General features: G+C 38.0%; 1 protein-coding gene across 1 annotated transcript in view; it reads right to left on the bottom strand.

Annotated features, from left to right (window-relative positions):
• LOC135224511 (uncharacterized) overlaps positions 1-24,760 on the bottom strand; it is a 475,768-nt gene that overhangs the window by 279,397 nt on the left and 171,611 nt on the right. Inside the window, exon 7 of the mRNA XM_064263554.1 lies at positions 12,608-12,775. Within this exon, the coding sequence (XP_064119624.1) occupies positions 12,608-12,775 (168 nt within the window). The remainder of the gene's footprint in view (positions 1-12,607; positions 12,776-24,760) is intronic.

Here is a 24,760-nt window from a genome sequence, read left to right as displayed (position 1 = left end):
TCAAGATACCCAAAGGGATGTAGATAACCTCCTTACTGACAACATTTCATTTTGCAGACCATATTACGCCAGGTAACATCAGAGATGCCATAAACGGCCTACTTAATAATAAATCGCCTGGCTGTGATGGTCTTCCCACAGAGGCTTTCAAATTCTGCCATCCGATAATTTACATTTTGCTAGCTGCCCTATTCAATGCATGCATAATTCACCAGTTTCTTCCAGACTCCCTAATCTTAGTTCACTTGATACCATTAATCAAAAACAAGCTAAAGGATGCAGCTAACCCTGGCAATTACCGGCCAATTGCAATCACAATGATCTCGTCGAAGATACTGAAGTCGGTTCTTCTATTGAGACTTCTCCCCTTTCTAAACACCATTGACAACCAGTTCGGATTTAAAGCAAACCACTCAACCAACTCCTGCATCTACATACTGAAAGAACTGCTGAACTACTACCTATCATCAGCCTCTCCTGTTTACCTTTGTTTTGTGGATGTGAGAATAGCATTTGACAGAGTAAACTACCTGAAGCTCTTCCTGAAGCTGAATGAAAGAGTCACATCCTTATATCTAATTGGCATTTTACATTGCTGGTTCTCCACACAGCAATTCTCTGTCAAATGGGGTAACGAATTATCGTACACCTTTAGCTCCCTAAACGGGCTTCGGCAAGGGGGCATTCTCTCTCCATACTTGTTTAATACGTACACAGATGCCTTGAATGTCAAACTGAACTCACTCCCAATCGGATGCACCGTCAATGAAGCAACTATAAACCGCCTCTGTTACGCCGACGATATGGTTCTGATTTCCCAACTCATCGACACTTGCCGCCAATATGCAGAGGAATTTTATATACTATACAACGAAACCAAGACCCAGTGCATGTCGTTGCTCCCGAGATCGCTTAAGCATATTGCAAAACCACAAATTTTCCTCGGAAACCATCGGCTGGAATTTGTGCATGAATTTCCGTATTTGGGTCACATTATGACTGACTACCTAAAAGATACGGCAGACATTGAACAGAGGCGTCGTAAACTATGTGCAACTGGCAACATGACTGGAAGGAGGTTTGCCTTCTGTCACCGAGACGTGAAACTGCTGCTCTTCCGATCGTACTGCTACAGTATTTATGGGTGGTCCCTCTGGACGAACTATACCTGAGAGACCATGAGACGTATCACTGTTGTGCACAATGACATTTTGAGACGCCTCACAAACACTCCTTGCTACCACTCTGCCACACAGATGTTCATAGAAAACCACCTGGACAATTTAAAAATTATTATAAGGCAAACAATGTCCAGTCTGATAACCTGAATGAGAAACAGTAGTAACTCACTCATACAAAGCATCCTAAGGAGTGAAGCATGAAGATCTATATTGTGGGAAAGATCGGAAAATGAGGCCTTTGGCAAGATGTCATCTGCAGATCTGTCATTATTATTATATATATTGCTGATATTTTACTTTTTCATTATTACTGTGAATACTTTCAAGTTTTTCTACATTCAATTTTTCTATTTAGCCATCTGGACCTGACTACTGTAACCACCTAAGGTCTCTAGTTGAAATATAAGTTATATAATCTGTGTACTAACTGTTATAACCTCTCAATGCATTTTTTTCTCACCAGCATCATTACTGTTATTACCAGTATTATGATTACTACCTTTTATGCTACCTCAGCTATTGTGTGGATAAGTGGCAATTATTCATTTTTTTATCATGTTGTCTCATGTATCTAGATTGTGCATGTTACTGTCTGTATTTTGTATATTCCATGTATATAACTCCGAGCTGAAGTAAAGGATATTATTATTATTATTATTATTATTATTATTATTATTATTATTATTATTATTATTATTGGAGAAACAAATACACAATTATGTAAATATACATAATTTTAACTTTAAAAACAGCAAGGATAGCTTTCAGGAATCTGTTCGGTTCCCCTTATTATTATTATTATTATTATTATTATTATTATAAAGTACTCAAACATGTGCTACAAGTTTACCAGATGACCCAGAGTATTACAAAATAAAGATTCGGAACTTTAAGAAAAGAGGAAAGGTAACTTTCTTGGATTATGCTTACAAAGTGAGAAGATGTTTTAAATGATAGTTGGAGGCAGCTAAAGTTACAGCGTTGGAAGAGTTAGAGGAATTAGTTGTTCCTGAACAATATCTCAGGGGAATTTCTGAACATATAAGAGCCTATTTAAGAGAGAGAGAGATAAAGAAACTTGGCAAGACTGCTACACTGAGTGATGATTATAACGCGAACAATCATATTATTCCCCATTGTGTTATTGGTTTAATCATTAACGTATTTTCTATAGGAAAGACATTCTTGAACACGTACCTTTTATGAGAGCAGAATAATATTTACTCATGTCATGTAGCATAATGTTATTATTGGAAGTATATATAAACCTGTTTTATAGATGACCCATATATTGTATGATGTAATAAATCAAACCACATTACTTATACCTGAGCCGGGGAGGGAAAATTTTACATTTTTACATTGAACTTTAATGCCTAACGTTTCGTTCCTTTGGAACTAACAAGCATTTTGGCGATTTCCCTATTTTTTTTTTTTTTTTTCTATCCTGATTTTATTTTCTTGCATAAGTTTCGCAAGGGGCCAGATATCAAAAGCCCTTTTACAACTCAAAACTTACGCGCTCATTAGCGCAGTTTCATTGTACCATTACTTAATTTTTTTTTCTCTCTTTATTACTTTATTAGACTTTTTCGGTTTCCAGCACACATTTATTATAAAGTATTATGTAACCGCTGCACGAAAATCGGTACCAGCCCATGTGCATGTTACCCCGTATTTTCGAACACCTACTTACCAACTTGTGCAATAGCCGGTTTTGTCCTGCACAAGCCATAACACCTGTACTTGGATTTTATCCTTGTTCTACGCGGATGAAACAACGTCTTGAGGGATCCTGTTCTTTATGAACAAAATCTACACACTACCAGTGCCACTAACTGCTTAGTGAACATCCCTCTGCGCTCAACGACAACCAGTTGTCATGTGTAATTACCTAACTATACATCCTGTAAGTGCCACCTTCATTGGCCTTTCAGTCCTTGGCTTTTTCAAGCCCTTTACAGGTATCTGGCCCAGTGCCTCGAGCATTACTTTAAATAAACCTTCATCCCACGGGACCAGCATGCAACTTTTATTCTCTTTCCTATCCCCGCTTTGGCAGCTCCCCCTGTTTCGCAAACTGAGGACCTGTCTTGGCCCTTCCTTCATATTTTCCTGCCTTGGTGTTTCCACAGATTCACAACCTGCTGTTCCATCTTGGCCTTGCTTTCACAGTGCCACACCTGTTCTACAGCACACCATTTTACTTAATACCAGTCCCACTGGGGGCACTCACCATTCCGTGTAGAGGATGAATACACAACACTGCACCTCTCTAACACAAACATGTCTTCTTATGCTGAACTATACCAGACCTTTCTAGAAGTCAGACAGAGTCTGGGCCTCCAAGAAGTGCTAACAACTTGGATCAACACCCAAGTGACCAAAACCCAAGGAGAGCAAGAAGCTGAAAGAGTAGAGAGAGAAGCCAGAGAGGAAAGGGAAAGAGCCAAGAGAGAAGCCAGAAGGAGAGGGAAAGAGCCAAGAGAGAAGCCAGAGAGGAGAAGGAAAGCGCCAAGAGAGAAGCCAGAGAGGAGAGGGAAAGAGCAGAGAAAGAAAAGAGCAGTGTGAGAAGCTCAGCATGCCCATGAGTTGGCTCTTGAACAAGTTCACCGCGAGGGTGCCATGGCAATTGCCCAACGCAGCACCGATCACCCCTCTCCAGCCACATCTCAGTCCGCTCTAAGCAGCATGAGCATGCTCATCCAGACTTGGTCGGAAGATGAGCCTGAAGCATGGCTCGATCACATAAAGAATGTGTTTGACAACTACACTCCCACTGCAATCAAGATATCATTAATTTTGAATAAACACATGAAGGGCAGGGGTTTAATCACACCGCTTACTTCGACAACTGCTGTGCAAGGAGATCTTGCAGCAGTCAGAAGGGAGGTCAACAAAGCCTACAAAATCACACCTGAATGCTGGAGACAACGCTGGTGTAGCCTACTCAAAGAGGCCGAACAGTCCTGGGTGGACTGGACATATCACAAAGGAAGAAATTTCAACCGTTGGCTAGATTCCCTTGAAGCAGAACGCTTGCGGACTTTTCTGAGCGTGTGCAATTGATGGATTTTTTATATTATACATCATCCCCACCTAAGCTCTCTCAACAAGATTACACCTCCAAGTTCCACGTCCTCAATGGCCCAGACCAAGAATGGGCCCATCTCTAAGCCAGTAACGAGCAACTTCTGCAAGCGAACTGGACGCAGCATTGAGCAGTGTCGCAACATATCACGCAACAGCCAACAACTGTCAGAGAGTGCAATGCCTCCCTGAGCCAGCAAGATCCCTGCTCCCTTTAACGAACCAGTGCCATCAAGAGACTACGGCCGGAACTATTGCACTGTGTGCAAAGTGCACGGACATTCTGCCTTTTGGGCAAAGTGTCCAAGCAAGACTCCTACACCTGCCATTGTCTTGGCGGTAGTCACGCCCTCAGCCTTTGCCCCTTAGCCGAAGGTCCTATCACTGTAGCACCTCCCACAGGCAACCACAATGCACGCCATGTCAGAGCTTTTGTCAACTCTGGTTCATAGATCTCTTTCATAAGAGAAGATCAAGTTCCCTACTAAGCCACCGTTAACAGACACAATCTTATTACCGTAGAGGCAATAAACCGGAAGACCATGATACTTCCTATGGTTGAACTGAGGGTCACCAGACCACATCACTCAAGAATCTGCAGACTTGCAGTAGTGAAGTATCTTCCTTGGGGTTACGACATCCTCCTAGAACAGGATTTGAAAGCTTCCACAGCGAGTCCTCCCCAGATTATTCTTAACATACTGCCAGTGCCGCTTGAATGCCTTGAGCAGTGCCATGCTCCATCCATCCTGGATGTTGAACCACTCTCAAGTACACATTCTGTGCTTGGCCTGGAATCCAACCCAGTGCCAGAGCCCACACCGCATCTCCCCCCAGGAGATCCTCAACAGGGTATGCTCTTACAAGCCATGTAGAGTAAAACTTAAAACTCAGCCAAATCTTGTGGGCGAACCTACTTTTAATTTAATCTCAAGTAATGGGACGTAAAGCTGTTTGGGAGAGAAAGTAAGATCTCGTGCTTGTTAAGACATTCATGGCCAAGAATGGCGTAAAATGTCTTTTTCTGTGGGGAGCTGTAATGTGCAAACAAGAGATGCGCATCGAGCCCTCAGTCTTAATCAGTCTTAATAAAATAAGTTAAATATTTTCTCACTTATAGCCAAATAAGACTACACAAGACGACATACAGAAGCCGCATCTGCCCACTCCTTTCCTCATTAACAATTCGCTACGGCAGATTTGCCTACTTCGCTCCTCCCACCAAAAGACTCCGCCTCTACTACAGCTGAATGACCCCCATTGTCCTACCTTTTTCCACGCCTGGTGCTGTCATCAAATTCCACTTTCCAGACAAAAGAAACACTCCAATGAATCCGGCACCAAGATGAGAAAACACGAGACAAAAGCAAGAAAGAGGAAGAGAGTAGAGAAGTCTCTCTCCAATTGTCATTCACCTAGCAGACTAAGTTCTGAATAGACTGGTCACAGAGACCTCCTTATCACTATCTGGGGGCCGAGACAATTCTCCCCCCTAAGCTCCTTTCCCCCGTGCTGGGCGCTCTACTCAAGTCACGATTTGTCACAAACCAGGTACTCTTGAATTTGAAATTTGTTTGATGCACCATTCTTCTACTTCCTTAATTACTGTCTGCTCTTGTATATATAACTCAATTTCCCCGTTGCATTTACCTCAGAGAATAAATAAAGAAACATTTGTGACTTGAAACTAGAAGTGTTCATTTTTATTACTAACTCATAACAGTGTGACTTACATTCTCTTCCTTACACAAAATCCCAATTACTATATTAATCACGTTTTTCGATCGAGAATTACAGTGCATCCTTAATTTGCAGAAGTAGGAGAATGTGTACCACCTCTCATGCGTTCCAGGTGCCAAAGTGTCAATCACCCATCCCGAACCCCAAAGTATCAAGAATGAAGAGCTGCTGATAACTTTTTTTTGTATGATTTCCTATAAATGTACAAGAATCTCATTTCTGTAAATGTCGCGTTCTTCATAAAGGGATTTATATTTTATTGGGGTTTCACAGTGGCACTAATTGCTTTGTTAATTAACGTAACCTCAGTGCCATGGAGCAAGTGCCTTTAGCTCCTGTATAATTACTTCTGATTTACATAATAATAATCTAAGTTAGGTGTAACTTTGCATTTTTCCCTTAAATCCATCAGTTCTAATGCTTTTCTTATTCCTTTCCTCTTTATTACTTGCGTAGCACCCATTCTTGTCAGATGTCAGTTAATTTTAGAGCAAGTGATAACTTCACACAGCCACGCACGTAATAATTATTATATATATATAGATATATAAATAATATATATATAATTATATATATATATATATTATAAACAATAAGTTGTATATGGAAAAACTAATGAAAAACACATGAGCACACGTTTCAGGGAAATAAATTTCTGATTCACATATATATATATATATATATATATATATATATATATATATATATAATATATATATATATATATATATATATATACATATATATATATATATATATATATATATATATATAATATATATACATATATATATATATATCTATATATATATATATATATATATATATATATATATATATATATATATATATATATATATATACTATATATATATACATATAAGTTGTATATGGAACTAATGAACACATGAGCACACGTTTCACGGAAATAAATTTCTGATTCACATCAGGATTAAAGCCCAGTTCCTCAAATGAAAGACCTGGGTGCCACCAATTGATCCAAAAAGACCATAAAAGAAGTCGGAACCTAAGCTCTTCTGTACCTGAGATTTCCCTGTGAAGGCTGCCGACTAACATACCATGAATTTCTCCCAACTTGCTGATCAACCAGTAAGAACATTGGTAGCGCCCTGGCAACTGAGAGAGTGGCTGTGAGTTAGAAATTTATTTCTGTGAAACGTATGTTCATTGGTTCCATCCTATTCATGGTGAAGGGGTAATTCAAATGAAATGCTACCAATTGAGTCATTCAGTGGGTTGGGAAGTTGGGTAAAATTCTCTGGTATGTCAGGCAGCAGCCTGCCCAGGATAAACCTCAGGTACAGAAGTACTTAGGTTCCACCTTCTTTCATGACTTATTTGGATCAGTTGGTAGTGGCTTGGCCTTTCATTTTAAGAAACTGGAGTTCGATCTCTGTGTGAGCCAGAAATCTATGTTGTTATTATTATTATTATTAATTATATTATTCATTATTATGATTTATTTATTATTATTATTATTGGTTGATTATTATGTATTATTATTATTATTATTATTATTATTATTATTATTATTATTATTATTATTATTATTATTATTTTATATATATACTACATATATTGTGACGAAGTGCCAAGTATCTGGTTACTCCACTTATCAATCATTAAACATTACCTCACAACAGCCAGACACCTGAACCTTCATCACAGGTAAAATACGACTGAATACTCTAAAAGCAACAGTGATCTCTTAAACAACATACCAGTATTGCAGAAAATCAGACTAAGTTCATTAAAACAGGTGTAAGGTAATCTTATGTGTAATCAAATTAATTAAAGGGCATCACTCCATCAACAACTTTAAAAGTCTAAGTATTTCTCTGATTTCAAAAGTCTAAGTACTTCCCTAGTTCTAACTTACTTCAATTAAATTGATGGAGAACAGCTCAGTTACCACTCTATGTTTCTACCTAAACAAAATTAAATATACTGGTGAAAAAGAAAACACTTATAAAAATTTTAAATAGAAAAACTTATTATCAAACTAAAAATTTATAAGTGAAATTCACAATCTCAGGGAAATTTACTGTTACTTGAAAACAACACAGTTTAATTAATTCTTGAATTAATTAAGTAAAATTAAATCAAAATTAATTTATCACAAAAATCAAGATGTTAATTAATCAAAGAATTAAATTATTCAATTGAAATTCTGAGTGTTAGATAATAACTAAAATTTAGAAATTAATTCACAAGTGCTAAACAAAACTAAAACTTGAATAGAATTCTAAGTCAATGTATATTAATTTCACAAATGTTGAATTCAATTAAATGAGCAACGATTAATTAATGAAAACAATTAAGTTAATAAAACTGTGAATGCAAATGAAAACACAGAAAAAAAGAAAGCATTAATCACACAGAATTTATATATACACACACACACACACACACACATATATATATATATATATATATATATATATATAGATATATATATATATATATATATATATATATATATATATATATATATCTCTATATATATATATATATAGAATATATAATATATTATTATTATTGATCATATAGAATATATATATATATTATATATATATCATATATATATAATATATAGATATATATGTAATGAGGAGATTACCCCCCCCCATTATTCATTAGGTAAGCGTGCAGCACGAAACGGAAGGCAAACCAACACAGTATTACAAACAGCCTCTCTCTCTCTCTCTCTCTCTCTCTCTCTCTCTAGCACCGACACCTCTCTCTCTAAGCAATCTCTCTCTCTCCACTCTCCACCTCTTTCTCTCCATTCTAACAGGTAATGAAAATGAGAGAGTCGCATCATAACATTAACATTTATTAACAATGAATAAATAATTAATCAATCAAGTAATCCAGTCTTACAGACTAACTCAAAAAACCCCGAACAGTAAAATATCTAGTCACCGAAAAGTCTACACCCCTCTGGGAACTCCCTGTCCCTCCATTGCCAGTTTTGCCAGAACTGCCAGAATTGTCTGTTTCAAAGACACAGAACACATCCCGGTAAGTACACATAAGTTTAGCAATCAATGACTAAAGATTGAACATGAACACAAGAATGTCAAATAGGTAACAAGCCAGTCTTTGGCTAAAGTACTCTTAACACTCACCCAAGCAACCGGAACACCACAAACACTATGTCACAAGATGCCACGGCATCTTGCCTTTGTCTCTAAGGCCCTCTATCAAAATATCCCCCCATAGACTTGGGTATGAAACTATTAAAGGGAAGAGGCGCACACGCACATACAAACGCACAGTTCGTTAACGCCTCACGGTTCTAGCTGCATCCAGTTTCACAAAGGCACTTTGAGAAGAGTTAATAAACTCAGTACATTGACTTGTCCAACTAAGCATTTTTATCTCACGCCATCCCTAGAAACTCATTGTTCAGCTACTCTCGGGTCGTCGCCTCTCACTGTTCTCCACATTCCATAGGTCACAGAGAACACACAAACAATATATCATTAATTAAAAACCCTCGGCATTTCACGGCTCAGCCACTACCACGCTAGCCCCTGCCTAGCAAAATACAAAACACACTGGCCAGCTTAAAATAAAACATAAGTAAAAACTGCACGTTTGGCATTATAAAATAAAGTCTTATCACGCTTTATCTCCAAATAGCACTAGAATTTTTCTCTTCGGAATCTTGAATATCCCTCTTTGCTTGTCTGCAACTAGCTGCACAGACAGTACACTATAGCAGGCTGTAGGAAGACGGAATGCCTCCCTCATTGTAGAAGACTTCTCACGGCTTCTGCAGATCCCCAAAAGACACGCTGAAGAATTCTCTTGATCACCCACGTGGAAACTCTTGTAATCACCAAAAACGGCAGCAACACTCTCTACACACGGCTGGTGGACGTCTTGCTGGCGTCGGGAAATGACTTTTTTTGGTGTGTTAGTATGTCAGTCAAGTCTTTGGTCAATCTAAGAAAACTAACCCAGACATACTACTTCTATCAAACAATGATCTCAACAGGTCAGAAATACTAACTGAACGTCTCCCAATTAACTCCCTTTAATATGACCACTAAATCATAAGTCATTATCACAACTCTCAAAAAACATCAAGTTCTCCAACTCAATTCTCCAAACTCACACATCAGCACACACACAACTCAGAAATCACAGCAACTCCACGGACCTCTGCACTCACATTTCAAACTCGAATGTTCTCATAAGAAAAAAAAAGAAAAAACCGTAATGAGCCCAAGGAAAAAAAAAGAATCACGTAACACACCCAGACCCAAAAAATGTTCTCTCAAGCTCTGATATCTAAACAACCCACAAAATCAGTAAAAATCTCCAATGTTTAACAGCAAAAACCCCTTTACTGCTCATACAACTAATTACAAAAAGACTTAATGTCAAACTCCCTTTTACGTAAGTAACAACCCTCGAAAAATTACATCTCCCGGTAAATTAAATCTCCCGTCCAAAAGAGAAATGCTACTTAAGCTCAATCCCCCAATTACATCTCTCGTAGGAAAAGGAAGAAAAAAATAAAAGATGATCACAAGTAGGTTTCCCCCAATCACAAAATACATAGTACATGTATAATATGCATAACTCCCCCCCACGTTTTCCCAAGAAATGCTCCGTGTAAAGTTATGGAATTTGCCAGAAAGCAAACTCTTACCCATGCGCTTTCGTGAAATGCTATTGTCAACATTTCCAGATATTGCGAAAATTCTGATCTATCATCATCAGAAGAAAAGAAACAGCACAGCGCTCATCACATCACTTGTCAGCAGAAAAATCGCCTGGGGACGTAAGCTCAAACATCAGCATAAAAACTGTCTAGTCAGACACACAAGTTTGGAAACTTATGATTCTCAAAAATAAAAACGTCTAACAGACACATTTCACAGAATTAACTCCAGGATATGACTAATGTGTTCAAAGATTTGTCTCAAAGACTTATTCTCTCAACATGACTTTGCCCCATTATATGCTTCCAAGAATAACACACTTGTGAACATAAAAAATGCACACATCTCCATAGGACTCGTAATGCAATAATGACACTCGCCTCTAAATAGTCACGAAACCAAAGAGAAAGAACCACAGAAATCTCCTCTTGGCTCAAATAAACAAACCCCCATAACCACAAAAAAAAGGGTCACCCGCCAAAGATTAATTCCAACTCCATTATGAGACACCATATTAATAATGACACCATTCCAGTTATAAAAATATTTCTCCACTTGGTTAATAACCAACCCCCTTATATTTCTCTCTTATTTCTCCAATAGCCACATGTTAATAAAGAAAGACACCACTCCAGGAATAAAGAATAATCACCATGCAGTGGGCAACAGCCAGAACTCATGCAAAATACAGGACAAAGGGTGAAAGAATTTCAAGATAAAGTTTATTAATGGCATGTTTTCCTAGGCAAGTTGACTGGAGAATTGTGGCAAATTCTACCATAGATTATCACACCCAAGTAATGAAGTTGGCCCATGAGTCCATTGTCAGTGGTTATCTTAGAGCTAAGAAGACTGTCTACCATATAACTAGCAGTTTCCATTGGCACAGAGTAGATATGGATGTCACTAACCAAATTTTGCAGGTCTTGCAACATCTGCCAGGGGCTGCACTGAGGCGCCATACCAGTAAAATACCACTAGGAAAGATGCTATTAATGGAAGAGAATAATATCCTATCTTGATTAGACCTATGCTGATCACATGGTGAACTTGGCTACAAGGTATCCAGCAGCAGAGGCACTCCCGGAAGTAGAAAGTGAGCACATAGTGGCAGCGCTATTTGAAGTTTTCACCAGGGTAAGATTGAAATAATAGAATATGTGGGCTGTCTAGTGAACACCAAGCAGCCTTTCACAATCCCACATAACCCAAAATATAATGGATTGTGTTCAAGGATCAAAAGTGTGCTGAAGTGTTTGCAAAAAATGTGCCAAGAGAGACCAAAGGATTGGGACCAGTATTCCCCTGCAATATTTTTCCAAATATCAAGAAGCACCACATTTAAGCACTGGATTTTCACAGTTGAGCTACTGTATGGGAGGACTAATGCAGATCTGGAGCTGATGAATCACCTGAGAGAGACCCCTTGACTAGCCAGAGTGAGTTTATATGCGATACAGCAATGAAAAAAGCATCATCGCAACAAGAGAACAGATATTGTCAGTTCAGGATAGGATAGAAGGTATTAATGTTATTAATAAAGGCAATAAAGATAAAGCTACAGTGGGAGGCCAAATTTAGTCAAATTACATCCTTGGCTAACTTATACTATTTTTTATTTGGTATGTGGTGCAATCTCTCTGGATATGCCCATAGTTTTCAATATATATCTAGTGTATATTAGGGTCTTGCCCCTTTCGCTGCCATTTCAAACAATTTAGGAAGTGCACTTTCAAAAGAAAGTTCAATGGACTAAAGTTAATCAACTTTGAAGCTATATACTAGGAAATGCCAATTGAACGTTCTTTGGCAGCATAAATTTCTTTTCAATATAAAAGGCAATTATAACAGAAACAAAAGTATCTTCACGAGAACAAAAAACGAGAAAGGACTTACTGCGTTAATCAGCGTCAAAATGTAGTCAAGTAATCTTGTCGATTTTGCGTTCTTCAGTTGTTGAGGAAAGTTGTTGTAGAGAACATCGTCACAAAACACAGCTAACTCGAGAGTTTTTCTCTGGACAATCGTGAGAGGGTCTCCGATGCCATCCTGAAGTGAGTCATTCTGGTAATTGGAAATTAATGTTATTGTAGTTTTACTTAGAGTAACTCTTATTTTTGCAATAAATAATAATAATTATCATCACCCATGTCGCGAATTATTCGCTCTTTACTTACTTAGGTTCTAGCCCGGTGGTCTGGGCGATAACAAGGTCTGAAGGACTAGACTCTACATCTCGGTGGAGGGATTGAGGAAGCAAGGTTTACAGTTTTACACGCTTTTATTACAAAAAATAAACTATAATTACACTCAAAACATTGCCCCACATATTATGTACAAGTGAAAAGGTCACAGGAAACATTTAATACGATGATTCAATGAATTAAAGTGGCATGTGGCCGTTGCAATGCCATGTCCGTGAAGCAGACCGAGAGATAAAAAAATATGAAATCTGATCGGATTGCTCACTTTACGTTTGTTAATACAAACTCTAATTAGGCTTCATTATTCATAGAATGCGTGGGATACCCCGCAATAAACTTACATTATAGCATGTTCTCGAGCACGACTTTTGTGACGTCATAGCGTAACAATCAATCCCTGACGTTCGACGCTTTACTCTATTGGGTCTCATCTTTATTCGTTAAGCACAAGATATGGTAATTTGTATTATGGTTGATGGCCAACCCTAGTATTACATTATGCACTATAACTCAAGTACACTCGAGTGACTCCCCCGCAGGCGAGGGTTTTCACTAAGCGCACTTCCTTCGTTTTTATCTTATATACATTTTGCTTCAGAGTTTTATAAGAAATATAAAGCTTATGGCAGGTTACTTCACTTTCCTCCTCCTTCGTAAGGATTAGCTTCGTTTCTCACATACCCGTGACACAAGTCACGTAGTCGCTTGCACTCGTCACTGAATTTTCTTCTTAATCAAGTCAACCTGACGTTTACGGAAGGTTTGTCGCTAAAAGGGGGATCCGTCCTTTCTGCAACAACCCATGTTATTATTATCTTATTTATTCAAAATGAACGAACATTCATATATGATGAGGTGAAGAAGATAACACATGAAAAAATACCAAGAACAGCCAATGATTTTGGAGACAAATTAATGCCAGTCAGAAAAACTAAAACACTGAGCAAGGTACCTTAAAGCAGCATTAGTCTCTTAAACCATCAGCGTTGCAAATAAAAGAATTGCTAATATCAAAATGATGCCGTATTGTAGTAGAAATTTTATAACAAGAGTGATATGTAACTGAAATGTGGCGAAACTGGTAAAATCATTTCCAGGCTGCTGCAAGATTTATTCAGGAATATTAACAAAAACGAAAAATTAATGGTCACATGCTTGTAACATGGGTCCAGATGAAAGGTCAAGCCAAAACATTGCTATTATGTAGTTGTTTGCTGCCTTGTGACAGTGACAGTGTGGATTAGGCAACTGCTTGTGCTCTTAGATTAGATGCTGTTTCATGTATTGTGAGATCATTAAGTGTTTTAATGAATATGGTACAGTATTCACCAAAAGCTAAAAAGTCTTTGTAACACCTTGTAACTTTTATGTTCAAACTTAAAATAATAATTCCATTGATAAATTAGTTTCTTTGAGCAAGTAAATGGTTTTCCTAAATAATTCTTTTGGTAATTAGCTTCATCAGCTGATTCTTAGAATATTAACAAAAGACAAAAATAGACTTTTATTACTGTATTTTGCTGTTTATACTTTAATATTACAATATGGTACTATAATCATTACATTAAATCATTTTTTATCATAAATGTATTCATTCACGGAATATGTGTAGTTTTGTGCAGCAGCCATATCAGGAAAATAAAGAGGAATGGTTAGCTAATAAACTTTAGTTTGCAGATCTGATGGAGAGGGAAACTGAAAATTGGAAAGAATTTATACAAGATTTATGGCATTTTATGTTGAAACAAAACTTACACACTAAAAAAGGTGGAATAAAACGAGCAAGGGAGCCGTTTCAAGGACAATTCCTTTCTACTACTACTACTGTGTTGTGAGAATTGCGATAGTTTTAAATTGCAATAAGTACATGTGTATCATCAATCAACATAGGCTGACTGGATCAATAGTGAGTACCCATATGATAGTATAATGTACATTTAGTGTTTGAACTAGTATTAAAATAAGCAGTTAGCCCGTAAGAATTTTTATAGGTATGACACCTTTGGTGTTTTAACTATGTATGCTGGCAGTTCGGCTACAGCAACGATACTTTACCATTTAAGGATTGTCCACTCTTATGGGCGGCCTGGTCGTCGCATACAGCAGCGCCGCTATGTGGTAGGCAGGAATAACTTCAGTTGGTGAGATAGGGTCACGAAAAATGCGTGTGAGATACTGACTTGTTCATCCGTTTTTCTTTATTATATTGGCTTCCACTTGTGGCTACAATGGGGATTGCAGGCTGTTCACCTTCAGACAGATTCTTTGTAACTCACTCATAACACCATCTTCCTCTTCCAATTGTGCACTTTGTTCATAACTGAACATAGTTTGAAAAGTCACTTCTACTCCCAGAAAATCACCTGATTATTTCCTCCTTTTCAGCTACTTGTTTTGACACTAGAGACTTGTCGTATGAATATGACGGTGGCGTATTGGATTCTAATGGGGTGAATTATGTTTTAGGATATGTGCTGAAAAAGCTTAATGCATCAAGTGACACTGACACATGCAACACGTCTTTGTTTTACAGACCTGAATTAATGAGTGAATCTAGCCAGGTATTTACACACATGAAAACTGCGAGTACTTCCAAAAGAGAATTCGGTGGTCTCATAGTCCATCAGAGGAACTGGTGCAATCATGTCACTGTCCACAGTTCTGTAATTGAACCATTCCTTTCTGACATGTCCAATCTTATTGGAACTGATGTGAATTCCAAATTAACCACGTGTGTTATGGGGAACTTGTCACAGTTTGCACAGTGTAGGAGATTTGTTAATTGTCAACACATATTGCAGGATAGCAATATATTGGAAAATCTATTAATTAAATAACCCCTTTCGAGCTTCTCAAATTCAAAAACAAATATTTGATTCTGAAGCATCTATAGTTCGATCATGTACACATAATTCTTTGCTAAACTATGATAAAAGTTAGTAGAAGAGAATAATCTCCTGTTGTTATTTCCTCTTCTTCTAGTGATGATTATTATTATTTTTTATTATTATAAATAACCAGAACAGCGCCTTCCCATGAGAAGCTGGTGACCTATCACCTGCAGAGGTAACACGTGACTTCCTAGTCACATGTTCGTCTGTCTGTATGTTATGTATGCTGAGATAGCTTTACTATTCTGATTCTTTATGAAAGACTTTGTAACTTTAGATCTCTACTTCTCATCAAGAGCAGTTATTTGAAACTAACTCTTCCTCTACTCCAGAGATGTAGTCCTTAATAAATTGTTAAAGTTTGTTAACTCAGAGTTTGAGTCATCGCCTCTACACTTAAGGAAGACACTAATGGGAACTTAGAAATCTCTCTGCATCGAAGTCACTCTGGCGAAATGGGAAGTAGAAACACCATACTTGCATATGTCAGTCACAAGCTATAACATTCAACGGGTCGCCTTCCTATACTCAGGCGAGACCCGTATATATACAAGCATTAAGTTACAAATGTCGTTTAATGTAAAAAAACGTTCAGTGACGCCTTAGCCTATTCAGCTATCAAGAGAGGTAAACTGATACCAACTCTCATGTACAAATCCCTGTCGAGTTCAGGTATTTGTACCTACCTGAACCATGATATTTGTTTAGGTCATTTGAAGCACGTAGCTATTTTATGAATGAAGTTTTATCACAACACCATGATTTGTATGCAAGTATTAAGCTACAAATTTTGTTTGATAACCAATTCGCTCTACCCTAGTTATAATTTATTTATGTATATACTATATGTATAAAACAAAGGGAAATTTTTTAGTCGATAAGAAGTTCATTGTGCGATGGGCTCAAACCACCGTACACGAGAACTCACAACGTTTAAAGGCCTGTCCACACGACTGGGCCTGATCGGCGGACCTCCCCTCTAACGGGCACACTTGATGGGCAAACCGTCAAATTGCCCGATGGGTCTTTTAGCAAAATCACTATGGTGGTGCCCGATTGCTTGAGCTTCGACCCTGGCAGACGTACGTTAACCATAGATTTCTTTTATTGAGCCATTCTTTGCACCATATTCTCATCTTTTTCTTCTTTTTCATCACACACAAAGCAATTATCATGCTACACAATATCTTCTTCTTTGCGGTAGGCACTGTGTTTATCGTTCCACACTGAACACACTACTGGCATCGTCGGGCATGCCCAACTCTCCATCGATTCACCCGTGTGAACATTCACGGGTAAGTCCGCCAGAATTTGCCCGTCAACCCCGGAGCACGCCGATCAGGCCCGCTCGTGTGGACAGGCCTTAAGAGAGGTATAAGTTAACACCTATTCTCATATACAAATCCCTGCCAAACTCAGGCATTTGTAATTAGTGTCTGTATCAACCCACCTCGACCATATCTGTTTAGTGTGTTAGAAAATAGCCATTTTATGAATTAATTTTTATCACAAAACCATGATTTATATTGAACATTAAGCTATAAATTTCATTCAATAACCAATTTGCTCTACCTCGGAAATAATATAGGGTAATGCATCACTATGCAGACAGGCGGGCACTGTACCTGCGCGGACACTTTCCCAAAAAATAACTTTAGCACTTCCAGTATCCTGAATTAGACGCCAGTCATAACCCAACCAGTGTAGTAGACTGACGCCATCTCTGTGTTTGCGGAGTCATTTGTGTCCATAAACGTTCCAGTTCCTGTGCTAAATCCGGACACCATTTGTACCTATAGACGCTCGGACACTTTATCCACAACAATCTTAAACGACCGGGAAAACGTCGATTGTTCGGGAAGAAGAGGAGGAGGAGTGCGGTAGATAACATTTAAATAATTAGTTAAAGACCAGAATAATGTTATGAATTGAATATATTTATTACGTATTCATGATAATTCATTTGAAAATATTTGTTGTAGTGAAAGTAACCAGAATCCTGGCACAAATTTCACCCGTTTTGCTGTGATATCGTTACAGTGATGTCAATTGTTTTTTTGTCTACCCTCCAAACTTGGGATAAGACTTACAAAGACAGTGGAAATAAGTGCAGCGTATCTATTTGTAATATATATATATATATATATATATATATATATATATATATATATATATGTATGTATATGTATGTGTGTATGTATGTATGTATGTATGTATGTATGTATGTATGTATATACATAAATATTAGAGCAATTATATCATTATTGTATTACTATGACATCTAGAATTCACGGAAACAGTTTGTAAAGGCATCATCGTTGGCAACAATGACTGGCATCCCTAGCAGGCATTAAAGATTACATTTGTTTCAGCCGTACAATTATTAAAAATTATAAACAAATTATTTCAGCCATACAATTATTTCTTTTAAAGTCAAAATACTAATATAGACTTACATAAATGAATAGTGCTAGCAGAAAGTCCATTTTATATATATATATATATATATATATATATATATATATATATATATATATATATATATATAGATATATATATTATATAGATCTATATATAAAAGATTATATATATATATATAAATAATCCACTAACCTGTCGTCTGCCTGACTCGTGGATTCTGGCTGCCAGATGTACAAAATTATCCCCGCTGTGAATAAACACACATATCTTAAGTTGAATTTAGAGTGAATTAAGAATGAAATGTGTAAAATTACAATCAAATAAGCACTTAGCAGTTTAATTCGTGACGGCAGTAAGGATAAAACCACTGATGGACAATGTATAAATGATGGCGGGAATGAGACGTCTCATCCTTTCACTAATATAGGCAACAAAATGTTGTTTTATTGTGCTGATTACAACTGCAATATTGAGTAAAGGCAATAAACGTTACATAGATACGCAAATAATTGTTCAAATGAGCGCTGGGAAGGACATGTCCGCCAGTGTTCGCGAGACTATACAACACCATATTGGATTAAAAAACTGCCTTGAAACCATATTTTACGAAGACCTCATATGCTTATTTTAGTATCATATGGCCGTTTCATATATCTCATTTTGTTGACAAAACTTCAATCATTTGAATGGTATGCTTAAATTTTTAATTGTATTTTTGTTTCACCGATTAAATATCGAGTGAAAAGTGGCTCATTAGTCTGTGCAAGTGTCCACAGAGCAATGCATTACACTATTCATATTTATGTAAACTGAAGGGGAATTTTTTAGTTTACTTAAGAAGTTCGCCATCCCATGGGCTTGAACCACCGAACGCGACAACTCACGACGTTTAGTGATGCCTTAGCCTATTCAGCTTTCAAGAGAGGCATAAGTAGATACCGAATCTCATCACTGAACATTTGTAGCTTAATGCTTGCATATAAATCATGGTTATGTGATAAAAATTCATTCATAAAATGGCTACATTCTTCAAACGCACCAAACAGACATCATAGTCGACGTAGGTTGATACCTACACTCATCACAAACACCTGAGTTCGATGGGGATTTGTCCACGAGGGTCGGTATCAACTTATATCAACTCTCTTGATACATGGATAAGCTAATGTATCACTGGACGTCGTGAGTTCTTGTGTTTGGTGGTTCAATCCCATTGGACAATGAACTTCTTATCAACTAAACAATTCCCCTTCGGTTTACATATCTTCTATATAAACTGACAGGTTGATTAAAGTATTTATGTATGTATATGTGTAAGTTCGATATAGACAGCGAAACTACTGGAATTTTTTAGTAGATAAGAAATTTGTCGGCTCAAGGGCGCGAACCATTGAACCCAACAATTTCAGGACACACAGTGAAGCCTTAAACCATACCACCACTGCAAGAGGGTATAAGTTTATGCCACCTCACAACTACAAATACCTGTCGCTCTCAAGTGTTCATTATTTTGGAGTCGGCATTAACCTACCTCGGTAATGTGATATGACTCATATAATGGCTACTTGCGGACAAAAGCGCTACAACGTTACCGAGGTCGAGGTGAGTTGATGCCGACTCCAAAACTACGAATAACTGAGAGCAACCGGCATTTGTAGTTGAGAGGTGGCATAAATTTATACCCTCTTGCAGTTGTTTAAAGCTTCAACGTGAGCCATATTCACCAAACAGTTTGTGAATAAAATTTTTCGCTCATACAGGGAAACAAAATTTTCAATTTTTTTTATAACGTAATACGAATAAGGAATCATTCGTATGATGAGGAACCACAGTATACTGTTACATATACATACTCTATATGACTTGTGTGGGGAAATTCCTATCGCCATGGCTTCTCATTTGAAAGACCAGGATTTGGCCCTGACATGAGTCAATAGTTCATGTTTAACACATTTGCAGTAGGTTTATCAATATGCCTGGTAAACATTTTAGCAGTATTTTCCTCTCTCTCTCTCTCTCTCTCTCTCTCTCTCTCTCTCTCTCTCTCTCTCTCTCTCTCTCTCTCTCTCTCTCTCTCTCTCTCTCTCAACGTCCCTCGTATATTGACTGTCAGTTCTCCTTTTCAAGCTGTTACATTAGAACAACAGAGCCTGTGTGAGCCATCCCATTTTCCTGTATATTTTGTATCTCGACTTCTTCTTGTATCAGTTCTATAGTAGCATAAGGTAAAGGACACATTTTTACTATGACTGATTGCTTTGGCATCCCTTCGATAGTTTTCTCTCCCAACCAAGTGTTTCCTGGACTTAGGGTGGCCTGACGGTGGTGCTCATTTTGAGCCCTTTGTCCTCCATCCTCCCCAACCTCAGGGAGGATGTGCATTTGTCCTCCTTTTTTGGGAGGAGAGAAATAGAAAATAAAAAGAATAAACGAGGTAAATTAAGACGTAAAATAAAAAAAACAGGAAAACGATAATGATGAAACTGCGGCTAAAGTCAGCTATACATAGTCGGATAGTAGTACTGAACTGTTTGGGTCGACCATCGAGAGTCCACAGTTGTCAGATCAGCGAGATATATCCATTAAACCACTGCCCAGATATCATTCCATGCAGTAATGCTCACTCAGAATGAGTTTTTTCACTGATGACAACAGCCTGGAGGAACGAAAGAAACAGGTCGGGTCAAGGCAGAGCTTCAAATATGTATCAACTTCTCAGAAGAATGCACTGCTATGTACAAAAAAATTCTGGGCAACAAGGAACTATTGGAGATGGTAGGCAGAGGACAGAAACACTATAAATAAACCTCCAGGCAATCAAGGTGAGAACACAAATCGATTTTTTTGTTTTGTTTTAGTTTCATTAGCAGTGAAGTTATAATAATAATAATAATAATAATAATAATAATAATAATAATAATAATAATAATAATAATAATAATAATAATAATAATAATAATAATAATAATAATAATAATATGCTTTATTTCAGCTCAGGGCCATATACATTGAATATACAAAATACAAACAGTAACATACACAATCTAGGTACATGAGACATGATAAAAAAGAAAAGGAAAATGAATAATCGGCACTTATCCACAAAATAGCTGAGGTAGCACAAAAGCTAGTAATTATAATACTGGTAATAGCAGTAATAATATTGGAGAGAAAAAAATATGCATTGAGAGTAATAACAGTTAGTGCACAAATTATATAACTTAAATTTCAACTAGAGACCTTAGGTGGTTACAGTAGTCAGGTCCAGAAGGCTAAATACAAAAATTGAATGTAATAAAAAAAAAAAAACTAACTTGACAGTAATCATAGTAATAAAGAAAAATTAAAATGTCAGCAATAAATGTAATAATGACAAAAACTGCAGATGACATCTTGCCAATACAGAAATTAAGTCCTTCAGGGGACAAAGGTCTCATTTTCCGATCTTTCCCACAATTTAGATCTTCTTCTTGCTTCACTCCTTAGGATGCTTTGTATGAGTGAGTTGCTGCTGTTTTTCACTCGGGTTACCAGACTGGACAATGTTCGCCTAACAATGATTTTTGAATTGTCCAGGTGGTTTTCTATGAACATCTGTGTGGCGGAGTGGTAGCAGGGAGTGTTTGTGAGGCGTCTCAGAATGTCATTGTGCACAACAGTGATGCGTCTCATGGTCTCTCGGGTATAGTTCATCCAGAGGGAACATCCATAGATACTGTAGCAGTACGAGCAGAAAAGCAGCAGTTTCACGTCTCTGTGACAGAAGGCAAACCTCCTTCCAGTCATGTTGCCATCTGCACATAGTTTACGACGCCTTTGTTCAATGTCTGCCGTATCTTTTAGGTCGTCGGTGATAATGTGACCCAAATACAGAAATTCGTGCACAAATTCCAGCCGATGGTTTCCGAGGAAAATTTGTGGTTCTGCAATATGCTTAAGTGATCTCGGGAGCAGCGACATGCACTGGGTCTTGGTTTCGTTGTAGATTATATCAAATTCCTCTGCATATTGGCGGCAAGTGTCGATGAGTCGTTGGAGACCTTGCACTGATAGGGAAATCAGAACCATATCGTCGGCGTAACAGAGGTTGTTTATAGTTGTTTTATTGACGGTGCATCCGATTGGGAGTGAGTTCAGTTTGACATTCAAGGCATCTGTGTACGTATTAAACAGGTATGGAGAGAGAATGCCCCCTTGCCGAAGCCCATTTGGGGAGCCGAAGGTGTAAGATACTACGTTACCCCATTTGACACAGAATTGCTGTGTGGAGAACCAGCAATGCAAAATGCCAATTAGATACAGGGGTGTGCTCCTTTTATGCAGCTTCAGGAAGAGCGTCAGGTAGTTTACTCTATCAAATGCTTTTCTCACATCTACAAAACAAAGGAAAACAGGAGAGGCTGATGATAGGTAGTAATTCAGCAATTCTTTCAGTATGTAGATGCAGGTATCGGTTGAGTGGTTTGCTTTAAATCCGAACTGGTTGTCAGTGGTGTGTAGAAAGGGGAGAAGTCTCACTAGAAGAACAGACTCAAGTATCTTCAATGCGATCGTTGTGATTGCAATCGGCCGGTAGTTGCCAGGGTCAGCTGCATCCTTTAGCTTGTTTTTGATTAATGGTATCAAATGGACTAAGAGTAGGGAGTCTGGAAGAAACCGGTGAATTATGCATGCATTGAATAGGGCAGCTAGCAAAATGTGAATTATCAGATGGCAGAATTTGAAGGCCTCTGCAGGAAGACCATCACAGCCAGGTGATTTATTATTAGGTAGGCTGTTTATGGCATCGCTGATGTTACCTGGCGTAATACGGTCTGCAAAATGAAATTGAATGTTGTCAGTAAGGAGGTTATCTACATCCCTTCGGGAATCTTGATCATTTATGCAATTCAGGATATTGTTGAAGTGATCAACCCACATACTTGCGATAGCTTCGTCTCCGACTGCTTCCCCTACTCTCTGTGATAGCTTTTTAGTTTTGGGATTTAAGGACTGGATATCTTTCCAAAGACGAGGATAATCACCAGATTCTAAGTTTCTAGACATTGCATCGGCTCTTAGTTGTTTTTCATTTAACCTGCAGTGCTTGAGAGCAAGTTTGAACTGCGCTCTCGCCTGTCTCATTAGTAATGCAGTGTGCCCTTCCCTGGGGCTACCATTTTGCCTCCACAGTAAAAACATTTCTTGTGAGTATGTATACAGATCTTTAACCAAGTCATTCCATCCAGGTATATTACGAGAATTACCTTGACGAAATCTGTAGGCAGTCCTGCCCGAAGCAAACATAGCGGAGATTATGTTTGAATAGAATTCATTCAGGTCCCTCTTGTGGTGGTCATTTCTACAATTTGTGTTAGTACAAAGTAAGGCGTCTGCCGGTTGAACTATTGACCGCAACCTGGTTTCTGTGGTCGCCCTAAAGTATCTGGTTTTCTGTTGGTTTTTAAAATCCCAGTTTACTGCTGGTGGGCGAACAGTTAGGGGGTTCACGGTAGGGAGGGATGGGGTACTGAATGACACCTGTAATGGGATGTGATCGTGGCCCGTTGCAATATCATAGCGAATATTGCAGGTCATAATAGAATCATGAAGTTGTGGAGGAGCATTACATCACTAATTTGGATAGCTTTATTTTGACAGAAGGGAGTAAGTTCATTATAAAATTGTTTTGTGGGGTGAGAATTAAGGTCCCCGATTATACAAATATGATCAGCAGGAGAATCATGAATAATACTGTGTAACTCCCCTAGGATGATGCAGTAATGATCAAAATTATTGTTATTTTCCCATGGCATATAAACATTAATAATTAGGATTTTAGAGTTCCCTACTGTCACTTGAAGCCCCAGCAATCTGTCACTCCTGTAGGTCATCACCTTTATCACATTGTCTAACAATTTGTGCCACAGGAAAGAAAGGCCCCCTTTCGGGCGACCAGCTATGATTTGATCTGTAACTTGCATCGATGAAGTCGAGAAGGTTCTGAAGTCTTCATGAATTGAATCGCAGATGGCAAGGTCATGTGGCCATTGGAGCATTTCTTACAATGCAATGATGCCTTTGAAGTTTTTGCAGAACATATTTAGGAGAGGAATGTTCCGCTTGAGTCCATAAATATTCCATGAGATTATGTTTAATGTATCCATGGCTACTCACGAAGATGGGAGATGAATGCGCTGATCATTTGGGTGGATGGTGGGTTAGCCAGGGGGAGTGGGCAGTCACTCGCCGTGGCGGGTTGACTGGCACTTGCGGTGGAAATGACCCTGGTTGGAGTGTCAGTAAGTTCCCCTGGGAGTGGTTGATCCCGGAATAATTTATATCTTGAAACTAATATATTAGGACCAAAATTCTTGCCTTTAAGAACGTCGAGGTGTTGAAATAGGCAGGTAATCCTGTAAGCCACTTTATGTTTAAACCTGCATGGGAGTTCGTGAGAGATGAGTGGGTCAGAGCCAGTGAGAAACTTGACTCTCTCCACAATGGCGTCTAGCGTCACCGATGAGCGCAGATTGTGAATAACTACGTGACAT

The sequence above is a fragment of the Macrobrachium nipponense genome, chromosome 12 (genome assembly GCF_015104395.2).
Source record: "Macrobrachium nipponense isolate FS-2020 chromosome 12, ASM1510439v2, whole genome shotgun sequence".
NCBI classification, from domain to species: Eukaryota; Metazoa; Arthropoda; class Malacostraca; order Decapoda; family Palaemonidae; genus Macrobrachium; species Macrobrachium nipponense.
The sequence above is the reverse complement of the archived record's forward strand: the minus strand, read 5'-3'. Positions and strand labels throughout refer to the sequence as shown.